Source organism: Quercus lobata, chromosome 11, assembly GCF_001633185.2.
Source record: "Quercus lobata isolate SW786 chromosome 11, ValleyOak3.0 Primary Assembly, whole genome shotgun sequence".
Lineage (NCBI taxonomy): Eukaryota > Viridiplantae > Streptophyta > Magnoliopsida > Fagales > Fagaceae > Quercus > Quercus lobata.
Window position 1 is genome coordinate 51,230,448 of NC_044914.1, and position 12,384 is coordinate 51,242,831.

Sequence of the window (12,384 nt, forward strand, 5' to 3'; positions counted from 1 at the left end):
CGGTCAATAATCCACTAGAAAATATAGTTGGGATACATGAATAGCAATAGACCCTCCAAGCCTAATCTACCCGATGTACCTAAGCCCTCCAAGCTTCTTGCTCCAACGAGGTTGCGCCGAACCTTTTTCTTTTCTAGCTTACCGGATTCCGCTACTAGACCATAGCATCCGCCATCCTTGGCATCTTCCAATGTTTCCCAAAACTCCAAAAACACTCAACACTCTAAATGGGTGTGGGTAGTGTTTCAATAGAAATCTCCTCTCAATAGGTATGACAATGAGAGAGGGAATGAGAAGAAACTACAAAGATTTCTCTCTAAGAATGAGTAGCTCTCTCTAATTGGGTGGGTGTTTTAAAGAAACCTTTCTTAGGGTTTTTCTTTCTGAATAGCCACACATATCTTGTGGGAATGAGGGGTATTTATACTGGTGTGAGAAAAGAATGCAAAGAGTCAGTTTTTCCAAAAACAGGGCTGGCTGGCGACTTGACCTCGTGACTTAACTGAGTCGCGAGTTCAAGTCGCGAGCTAGCTAAATGACCAGTCTGGATTTTTGTCCTGTAGTGCTCTAGCTGGCATGACTGTTCAGCTCTCCTGCATGCTCTGCACGTGTGCAACTTTTGGCGGCTTGCAAGCCGCGTGCCACCCGCGAGTCCTAGCTGCGAGTCTCTGCTTCACTGCATTGTCTTGAGCATTTCTTCACACTCTCTCACACACTACCCTTACATGATTCCCACCTAAATACAAGGTTTCTAAGTGCTATATTACAAGCAAATTTGTCATGGAATAAAGCCAACACATGGTTGATTAAATTCAACCTTACAGTTATTTTGTAAAATAAATATAAATGTTAGGGGCATTTGAAAAAGACAAAAGCTTCCAAGAATTTTCCTACCCCACGTAAATGGCTAGCTTTTCAAAGTCCTTTCTTGAAGACTTTTCATTCTCCTACTTTTATTACATCATTTCATCTTGTTTCTTGGAATGGTGTGGTAAACAAACCGGAAGCAGATAAATATAATAGTCTGATTAAACAAAGAAAAACTCAAAAGGTTTTACTGAAGGCCATCTCCACAGATCTTCTAAAAGAACAAGACTGCAAAAGCAATTCTCTCAAGGTGAACTAGAGACCAGCAAACGTCAGTATCTTCACTCATCCCTACCATTGCAATTCTCTCAAGGTAAGCCTCTTTTCAATTTCTCTTCTCTTCTCATCTTTTCCTTTTTCTTTGATTTTTTGGAGTTAGATTTTTGCTCATTCTAGTATCTCAGGCTATTTATAGGTGAACAATATTAGAGGATACTTACTAACTTGACATAAAAGATATAGCTTCAATGGCTGTTAATACCATACCTTTGTGGCTTCCTCTTCTCCTTGTTCTCCCTCTTCTGTTGCTCATGAAAAAAAAGATGGATGAGCGGAGTTCAAAGAACCTTCCACCAAGCCCTCCTAAGCTCCCTATTATAGGTAACTTACACCAACTTGGTGTGTTACCTCACCAATCTATGTGGCAACTCTCCAAGAAATATGGCTCTGTGATGCTCCTTCAACTCAGTGGCATAACAACTGTCATAATATCTTCTGCTGATGCTGCAAGAGAAGTCTTAAAAGTTCATGATCTTGCCTGTTGCAGTAGACCTCCCTTAGCTTGCTCTAAAGTTTTTTCCTACAATTATAGGGACATGGCTTTTTCACCTTATAGTGATTACTGGAGAGAGATAAGGAAAATATGTGTTCTTGAGCTTTTTAGCGTGAAGAGGGTGCAGTCCTATCAGTTCATTAGGGAAGAAGAAGTTGCTTTGTTTGTCGATTCTATATCTCACTATGCATCTTCTGCAACCCCTATTGATCTTTCTGAGAAGCTGTTTGCCCTTACTGCAAGTATAACTTTTAGGATTGGTTTTGGTAAGAGTTTCCACGGGAGTGGTTTAGACAATGAAAGGTTTCAAGCAGTGGTTCATGAGGTAGAGTCCCTGATAGGAAGCTACAATGCATCTGAATTCTTGCCCTTCGTGGGATGGATTATAGACACTTTATCTGGTCGATTTAAAAGGCTTGAAAGGGTTTTTCATGAGTTGGATACTTTATTCCAACAAGTCATTGATCTCCATCTTGATCCTGAGAGGACACAACCAGAGCATGAAGACATTATCGATGTGCTACTGAGAATTGAAAGGGAGCAACCTGAGTCTAGCGATGCTGCTCGGTTCACAAAACATAACATTAAGGCAGTCCTCTTGGTAAGCTGCCAATCTTTTACTAGTCCCTTTTTTTTTTTTTTTTTTTTTTTTTTTTTTTTTTTTTTTTTTTTTTTTACTTACCTTATCAGTTATCAAATTAGCCCATGTTCATCTACTTACCTGTTACAATTTATGTTTATCAGAATATATTTTTAGGTGGAGTTGACACTGGTGCAATTACCATGATATGGGCGATGGCAGAGCTTGCTAAGAACCCCAGATTGATGAAAAAAGCACAAGATGAAGTTAGAAATTTCATTGGAAATAAAGGGAAAGTCACTGAAAGCGACACTGACCACCTTCATTATTTGAAGATGATAGTTAAAGAAACTTTTAGATTGCATCCTCCAGCAACTCTACTTCTTCCAAGAGAAACCATGTCACACTTTAAGATCAATGGTTATGACATTTACCCAAAAATGTTAGTACAAGTTAATGCTTGGGCAATAGGACGAGATCCTAAATACTGGGAGAACCCAGAAGAATTCATCCCAGAAAGGTTCATGGATAACTCCATTGATTATAAAGGTCAAAATTTTGAGTTATTGACATTTGGATCTGGTCGAAGAGGTTGTCCTGGGATATATATGGCAACAACAACAATTGAGCTTGCACTTGCAAATATTTTATATTGTTTCAATTGGAAATTACCTGATGGGATGAAAGAGGAAGATATCAACATGGAAGAGGGAGCTGGTCTAAGCCTTACTACCAGTAAGAAAACAGCTTTGAACCTTGTGCCAATCAAATTGTTTTAAGGTATGTTTAAAATATTAGTATATGTCAGCACTCTTCCCCTCCCTTTCTTCTCTCCCCCATCTCACTCCATTCCAAATATAATGATATATACTAACGTTTAGTGACGGTCTGAGTCATCTGACCATATTAGCCTAAGAATATTCTTGAATATATATATATATGTATATATATATATATATGTATGTATTGCTAAGCACTTTGAAATAAATGGTGGCCAATTAGCATGTATGTTTTGGCTTTTGCGATCATGAATGATTATCCTTTCTTATATATAAATGGCAGGAAGTGGAAGATAATTTGTGTTTGTCTTTATTTCCTATGGTGGTGTTATGGAATACAAAACCACTTTTTCTAGTTCACTTTATATTTTATTACACAATTTGTTATGTATTTATTTTATTTTTCTTATAAAATAATTAAAATAAAAATAAAATACATGAGATATCATAATTAGTAGAATATAAAGTATTTTTGGGACTGATGGTTTCTATTCAGCATCATGAAGGCTTGGCATAATTATTTCATTCAATCAATTGTTTTGGACAACAGAGCAGAGGCTAGGCAAGCAAATTTTCTTTAGACTCCAAACTGTATGGAGCAAAGTTTATGGTTCTTTGTTTTGATGTATTTCTTCCCTAATTGTTTAATAGCACATTTGTAAGTAGAATAGTGATTACATTTATCTGTAAGTTCATGGAAGTGAGATAAAGCACTGAAGTCTCAAAAATGGAATAGACATATGGTCAAATCATATTTTACATAATTGCTTTTGTTATGATACTGGATTTGAAACTTTGAAGTTGGCATGTACATTTTGACATTGGCTATAGGTTGTTGCTGTGATTTAGAATGAGTGAAAAATATATAACAAGTTTACTTATTCATAAAAGTCACTGGTAATATGACATTGAACTATTATGTTTTATTCACGCCAAAAAACTATTATGTTTTATTTACAAGATATTTGAAGGTAAAAAAACATTATCATACAAAATTGGTAGAGAACTTATTAGCACTTTTGAGTCTGTATTACTTGGTTATGGCCAAAGCTAATCGAATTTATGCCCAGGCTAAATAATTGTCATTTGGAAAGAAATAATGAAAAAATGATGGTTATTTAATTGTAATCTCTTTTTGATAATGAGATTAACCCTTTGGGAGAGTGAGAAAGATGAGAAAAAGTTAAGGCACCATTGGAGGACTCTGAAACACCAAAGAAGGAAATGTAGGCAAAGGGTTTTTTTGGGTGCTATCTATTGGTCTCCCTCAGCCAATGCCAAAAAGCCCCAATTAGCCCTTTTCTTTATTTCAATCCATTCGTTTTTCTTTCCTTTATATTTGCAATTCCGTTCCTTTCACTCTTTAAATTTTATTTTCCGTGACATAATTGATTAAGCCCTATAATTAAAATTTAGGGTCTAAACATTTGCCTAGTTTAATTAAGAAATTTCTCAAGTTGAACATAATAGGGTATTTGAATTTAATTGAATATCCTGATATATTTCACTTAAGGTATTGTTGTAGGTAAGTTTTATCCTAAAATTTAGTATTTTGTCTATCTCTAGTTTTTTTTTTTTTTTTTTTTTTTTTTTTTTTTTTTTTTTTTTTAAAGAAGAAAGAAAAGCTTTTGATTGAAACCAATAAAATGATACTCCAATTAAAACTTTTAAGAACTCCTAGTAGTTCTATAGTGATCATTTCTAAAAATTCATCCTTGAAATTATTTGGGTTCAAAGAGCCATGGATTGCCTTAAATAAATTACTCTATATATGTGTGTGTATATGGGGTACAAGAATTTTAATAAGGTGTCTGTACCACATGTCATACCCATGGCCGAGGAGGCCATTATCGCGCTAAGGAGGTCACACGCTTGGACAGCAGGGCCACGCTAGTGGCACGTGACCAGAGGAGGTCATACTGTAGAGAAAAGAGCTTCGGAGAGGGGTTTAGTCCTGACATGACTGAAGAAATGGTGGCTACCACCACATTTAATGCATCCCACCAAACTCCCTAGCTGCATTTATGTGGAGAAAACCCTTTAACAGAATTGCCTTGGCTGCAGCAACTCACAAGCGGTTTGGAAATGTGTTTGATGGGACTTGCACTCAAGTAGTGGCCTAGATGATCAACAAATGGAGGGTTAGCATCATCTGAATGGAACTATATAATGTAAGAGACCCTCCATGAAGAGGGGATCGGAAAATCTATAAAGAAAACACTGTAGCAACAAGAACTAAGATTGTATCCAAGTCTAAAGAAACTATATTTAAGAATCATTCCCCTTGGATCTCGCCGAGGAAGGATTTCCTTTCTTTAAACTTGTCTCTCTTTGCTATCTTAATATCTCTGATCCATTATTCGCGTTGCCCGATTCATTGAGGCCTAACTCTTAAGCCCACCCTCTACAAATTTATTGTGTGGAACTTTTTGATCCTCAACCCATTCATCATTTGGGTTCGGAACCTAAAACCCGCCCCTACAATATATATATATATATATATATATATATATATAACAGGCCAATTCCCCTAATTAAGTATACCTTGGTATTCGATTTTTTATAAAAATAAATAAATAAATAAATGATGTGAGTTTTTGTAAAAAATTAAAAATACGATGTTCCTTCCAACATGCATTATTGTTTGTACTGCATTGCATGTGGTCAGATCAAGAAGAAAAGTGATTCCCTGATTTGTTTTTTTCTTCTGAAAAACTTGAATTATTGTTTGTACTACTTTACGTGTTGTCAAAAAATTACTATTTGTAGTCTTTACTTTCCAAAAAAAAGAGAAAAAACGTGACACTGTGTTAGATCGAATAATTGCAACAGTTGCCCCAAGGACATTTCGGATTTGGATCCTCTCCATTTCCCTTTGAAATGGAGAGTGTCCATTTCATGGCTAGATTGATTTGAAATAAATGAAAAGCTAGGATGTGCTACATCATTTAAAAAGATATTGACTGATGTTCCTATGAAGTTAAAGGATTATTCTATCTAAACTATGGTTAAGTTTACAAGAGAGTGTGTTAAACTTATAATTAAAAGCTTCGTGAATTGTGATTTTGTCACCAAGATATTTCAAGAAGAACAGATCTAGAAGTAATAAAATGAGAAGAGTAGAGTTTAGAAAAAGAAGACGAAGCAGCACAAGCATTGACGTCGACGAAGAACAAGAAGAGGAAGACGAAATGACTTTTTTTTTTTCCCTGAATTTGATTGTTCTGCTTGTAATGCATTAATTTCGTTAATTGACAATTGATTCGGGTCATCTTTGCTTATTGTCTTTTTTCATTTTCTGCGTATTGTTCCTTGTTTTCGTTTGGTTGTTGAAAATGAAGGAAAGTTTGTGTCTTTGATTGGTTTGGATGCCACGAAAACTGATGCAAAAAAGGGAAAAATGAAGGAGGTACCCAGTACCCACACATGCTACTCCCTAAATCTTTTTGCAGGCATTCAAAGCAAATCCAGGCACAGATTTGATCTGCCAACCTTTACAAACAGTCAAACCACAAACCCATATGATTTTGATTAATCCAAATAACTAAAGGCTATAAATTGCAAAGGCAAGCGATACTGATTTTCTCATATTATGTTTAACATTCACAAATTTCCCACAAATTTAAGTTGCATAAAAAGGAAACATATCCACAGTTGGAAAATTAAAGACACTTGGTAAATTTATGTTTTCACAAGACACAATTTCCATAATCTTTTACACTTCAAAGCTTGACTTTTTAAATCAAGTAGTTGCACCGCAAAAAACAAAAGCATCCTCCTTCAAAGGTGTATATATGTTAAAAGAATTACAAAAATTAAAAATTATAAGGAACGAGTAGTAATATTAAAAATTGTGAAGGACATGGATACATTTTTATCCCCTCCACGGCGAGGAACACCACTGAATGTCTCTGCCGACCGACCCAGATGATTGATGAGGCACCCAGGTCGAAAGAGACTCTCATTCTCTTTTTTGTTTTTTCCCTTCTTCTTTTTTTCCATCGTTAAGGTTTAGTTTGTTTAACCACAATTAACTTTGCTATTAAAGTTAAGTTATTCATTTTTAATTGATTTGGCATGTCTTAGCCATTGATTTATTTTCAAAGTAATCCTAACCATGTAACAGACCCTCTCCATTTCAAAGGGATATGGAGTGGATCTGGATCCGGAAATTTCATGGAAGATAGAATATACATTCACTATTGTCTCTTTTTTCAATGCATTTACTACTTTACTCCCTTTCCTACTCCTTTCCTCACGTTTTATCAATCTTTTGCTCCTACATCCCAAACCTACCTCCTATTTAGCTTTTTGCAACAACAAAACAAAAACAAAAAAAACAAAAAAACAAAAAAAAAAAAAAAAGAGAGAAAAAGTTAGTTATTTAGTTTAGAAGTGTGCTAAAATATATTTATATAAGAAGTGAAGATTTAAAAAGTAAAAAAAAAATAAAAAAATAAAAACTTATAAATTCGTCCCAAACAACAAATAATGATATCGCGGAAGTTATAAGAAAATAAACACATTGCTTTCTGAATGGAAAAAGAAACTAAACACATTAGCTTCTGAATAAAGACTTCAAATCCACAAGGGGTCCCTTGGATAGGGTTTTGGAATCCAATAGGGAGAAATGGACTAAGTCTGTATTTTTTATAAACTCAAAACTGAACTACCTTAGAGGCTACAATATGTTTAAATAGCAAAAAAAAACCTATGGCAGCTAAGAAAACACCCAGAAACCCCAATTCACGCTAATCACATATAATTTTTGCTAAAAATAGAAAATTGAAATAATTGTGGAAATTTAAAATATTGTCTCTAAGAGACGTCCCAAATAGCAAATACTAGTATTTTCCAAAGTATTAGGTAGAAAGGATATCCTATGCAAATATTGTCTCAAGGAATTTGCCTAAATTTAGGCGACACTTGAACTCGAGTCTAAATTCGAATGACATTTCCCTTCAACTTGTTAAATTCCATGTAATTTTGACAATATTGCCTCAATGGCCTCTACTGACACCCTCATTGGTCTTGCGCTATGACTTCCGACACCTTTGCTACTCCAAGAAGGTCTATGCTGTCTATTCTACATCAAATATAAAGTTGTCAATAGCCATAAATATTATAAATTTTATTAACATATCCTGATGTTTAGGTTACTACCAACTAGACCCAAGACTTTTTTAACCTAATTAATTTGATGCTTAAATCATATTGAGTCTCTAAATACTAATAGGTCAGTTAGTCATTTTTCACAACATTGTTTAAGGACTAATTTGATGTTTGAGACAAAATTAATTAGTTTTAGAAAGTTTTGAATATGGTTAACAGCAATCCAAACATGAAGTTATATTCATGGAATTTATCTAATAAATATAGTGAGTGTTTGGATTCACGTTTGTGCGTCTACGTTTTCACTTTTCAGCGTTTTTCTCCTCTCTTTTTTAGCCACAGTTTTTGACTTTTTTTCCTTGAACAGTGCACATCAGTGGGTCCCATGCACTGTTCATGGGACCCACAAACTTCACTTTTTACCAATTTTTCATTAAAAATGAGTCACACGGTACTATTAAACTTCACTTTTCAACAATTTTTCATTAAAAATAGGTCTCATGATACTATTCATACATTTAAATATTATTTTGCTACTATATTTCCAGTTTTCAATTTTTAACAAAATAAACTGTATCCAAACAGATCCATAACATTGATATTCTGCATTTATCTATCCACCAAGAAATGGACGGTACTCAATAGCCAATGCATTGTCAGAAAAGTAAACAAAGGTCGGAGTAATTTGCTATGTCATTTGAACAACTGAAGACGCGCGAGATTTCTACTAAAGTTGGTGGAAATTTCGTGGAAACAGCATAACTATTGGCTAAATCAATTTGGTTCTTCTGTAAATAAATATAGATGTTAGGGGCATTTGAAAAAGACGAAAGCTTCCAAGAATTTTCCTACTCCTCGTAAATGGCTAGCTTTTCAAAGTCCTTTCTTGAAGACTTTTCATTCTCCTACTTTTATTACATCATTTCATCTTGTTTCTTGGAATGGTGTGGTAAACAAACTGGAAGCAGATATGATAGTCTGATTTAAATAAAGACAAACTAAAAAAGTTTTACTGAAGGCCATCTCCACAGATCTTCTAAACAAACAAGACTGCAAAAGCATTTCTCTCAAGGTAAAGCATCACGCACATTCATCACCCTGAGCCTCTTTTAAATTTCTCTTCTCTTCTCATCATTTCCTTTTTCTTTCATTTTTGGAGTAACATTTTAGAGTGAAATGAAACCAAATTTATAACTTCGATTTACAACTATTGTTGCAACTAATTGAAGTGGTTGACTATAAACAGTAAAAAGAAAGTGGTGAGTTTTACTTTAAAAATACGGAATCTTTTAAAAATTAGAAACTTAGAAAAACTAATTGAATAAAAATAAAAGTTCAATAACTTAAATGAATTTCAGTCAAATTTATGAGTATAAATTTGTATTTTTGATTATCTCCATTTATCTTGTTATTTATCATTTATTGAACTACCAGTAAAAGGACGGAAGCTACCAAAAAGGCATTTTTGGTGGGAAATTCACATAAAACTACTCGTCTTGTTGGGTTTGTACAAGTCATTTACATATATTTGTAGGCCTAACTTTGGTTCGGAAATCAAATAGAAAAGACATTGGATTCGAACATTGTGAGTTTCAGAAAAGCAAGAAAATTATAGTACGTGGTTATGGGCCTTGTGGCATTCGTCCCCTGTGATATTGAAGCGACCACACAACCACCACCTTCAACCTCCAGGCTCCGGTCATCAAAAAAAGGTAAGCCACTTTTTTTCTTTTTTTTTTCTTCTTTTTTTTTTTTTTTTTTTTTTTTTTTTCCCCACTCATTCCTTATAATTCCCATTTTCTCACATCTTTGACCTTCTCAATCTTCTGCTTGTATGTAGACTTCAATGACTTCCACTTACCGGTGGGAGTACGATGTCTTCTTGAGCTTCAGAGACGAAGATACCCACTATGGTTTTACAGGACATTTATATAAAGCTTTGTGCGACAATGGCATTTAAACCTTTAGGGACGATAAACTTCAGAGGGGGGGGGGGGGGAATTTCAGAGGAACTTCTCAAAACCATCAAAAGGTCAATGATATCAATTATTATGTTCTTTGAAAATTATGCATCTTCTAGATGGTGTTTGGACGAACTAGTTTGGATTCTTGAGTGTAGAAAAAATCTTGGCCAATTGGTTTTACCAGTTTTTTATGGAATAGATCCATCAGAAGTACATAAACAAGAAGAAAAGTTTGGGATAGAATTGGCTAAACATGAAAAAAATTTCATGGATAACATTGGCAAGGTACAGATTTGGAGGGTAGCTCTAAAAGAAGTTGCCAGTTTGTCTGGATTCCATTGCGATAATGAGTATGTATCTCACGATTAGTATCATGCTTTCGTGGGTTTTCTTTTTTTTAATGGTTTGTCATAAGACTCATAACCACTATATGAAATTGTTCTATTTTGATAATATCTTTAACTATGAAGGTAGTCACTAGTTAGGTTACAAAGAAAATTTTAATCTTATGATTTAAGAGTTTCTTCCATGTATTTTTTGAGAAAATATTTAAGAAAAATCTCTTAATTGTTTCAATCAAGTATCATATGTGGTTTACCAATTAGTTTGGTTCCTCACCTATGCCGAGTTTTCAAGCAACTACTTAATAGAAGAATAAAACTGATTTTCGATGCAAAAAGACAAACTATTGAATTTAAATACAGTTTGGTTCCCAAGTCTATGACTTATGTACTTGCCATTTACTTTAATTAAAAATGTACCACCTTTTCTTAAAAAAAAAAAAAAAAATGTACTACTTACTTGTCAATTGTAATGCACAAACCCGTTCTCCCCCTACCCCTTATTCATGTAGCAAATGCAAAAAAAAAAAAAAAAAAAAAAAAAAAAAAAAAAAAAAAAAAAAAAAAATCCTCTATATCGAGAATTTTGCTAATCTTCATACTTATATTTTCCAGCTAATTCATTTCCTGACATGCTTTTTATGCTATGTGATTGGCAGTTGTCTTGAATCTAAATTTATCCAGGGACTTATCGAACGGATATCAAGTACAACATTAAACCACACACGATTATTCGTTGCTAAATACCCAATTGGAGTAGATTCTCGTGCAAAAAAAATAGAAAACCTTTTAAATATTGAGTTGAATGATATTTGAATGGTGGTGATCCATGGCCTTGGTGGAATAGGTAAGACAACAATCACAAAAGCTATATATAACAAAATTGTTGATGGCTTTGAAGGAAGCTCGTTTCTAGAGAATGTTAAAGAGAGGTCTAGCACAAATGATGGAATAATACAACTACAGGAGATACTTCTTTCTAAGCTCTTAGGGGATGGAAATTTAAAGTGGACAACATATCTAGAGGAATCACTGTGATAATGGAAAGACTTCGCCATAAAAGAGTTCTTTTAGTTCTTGATGATGTGGATGAACAGAAGCAAATAGAAAATTTGCTTGGAAAATGTGATTGGTTAGCTCCAAGAAGTAGAATCCTTATAACCATGACAGATAAACATGTGCTAACTACTCTCGAAATAGATTCTCTAATTTATAAGGTTGATGAAATGGACCGATATGAAGCTTGTGAAATTTTTAGTTTGTATGCTTTCCAAACAAATGAACCTGAGGAATCTTACTTGCAACTTACCCAGCAGTTTATCAATTATGCCAATGGCCTTCCACTAGCTTTAAAAATAATAGCATCTGATTTGCGTAGAAAAAGTTTGTGTGAATCGGAAAGTGCATTAGAGAAGTTTAAAAAGATTCCCAACAAGGAAATTCTAAAAATACTCAAAATCAACTATGAAGGATTGGACTAAAGTGAAAAGGATATTTTCCTTGATATTGCATTTTTCTTCAAGGGGAAAAACAAAGGTTATGTTGTAAATATATTAGAGGCATGTCATTTATTTCCAAATTATGGCATTCCAAAACTTATTGACAAGTGTTTGATAACTATTGATTTGTGGGGCAATTTATCAATGCATAACATGCTACAACAAATGGGAGAGGAAATTGTTAAACAAGAATCACCACAAGCACTTGGAAAACATACCAGACTACGGGATTATGCGGATGCTTGTACTATACTAACTGGAAATACTATATAAGTCCTTTTTCTTCACTTCTTTCCCTTTTTTGATCAAGTTAGAAGAAATCAATTACTTTCTTTAATTTTTATTAATGTTGAAGCAATACAAGCTTATCAATATTTTTTAAAAAAAAAAAATTAAATTGTTATTGTTATATTTTTGGAAAATTCTATTTTGTAGTGTTGTTCACTTAATGCTTTATCCAACTAGGGAAC

General features: G+C 33.9%; 1 protein-coding gene across 2 annotated transcripts; it reads left to right on the forward strand.

Moving 5' to 3' along the window:
* Positions 1-958: 958 nt before the first annotated feature.
* LOC115967362 (cytochrome P450 71B34-like) lies at positions 959-3,358 on the forward strand. Of its 2 annotated transcripts, none has more exons than XM_031086443.1 (3): positions 959-1,180; positions 1,272-2,240; positions 2,384-3,358. In XM_031086443.1, the coding sequence occupies exons 2-3, from the start codon at positions 1,335-1,337 to the stop codon at positions 2,996-2,998; spliced, it is 1,521 nt and encodes a 506-aa protein (XP_030942303.1). In that variant the 5' UTR covers positions 959-1,180; positions 1,272-1,334; the 3' UTR covers positions 2,999-3,358. The 2 variants fall into 2 exon arrangements, with proteins under 2 accessions (XP_030942303.1, XP_030942304.1); XM_031086444.1 differs by having other exon boundaries at positions 1,283-2,240.
* Positions 3,359-12,384: the final 9,026 nt, after the last annotated feature.

Bases quoted from the DNA above. Each gene is read 5' to 3' on its own strand.
- LOC115967362 (XM_031086443.1), top strand. From the start codon at position 1,335: ATGGCTGTTAATACCATACCTTTGTGGCTTCCTCTTCTCCTTGTTCTC. The intron at 2,241-2,383 runs GTAAGCTGCCAA...TATGTTTATCAG, and splicing joins ACATTAAGGCAGTCCTCTTG to AATATATTTTTAGGTGGAGT.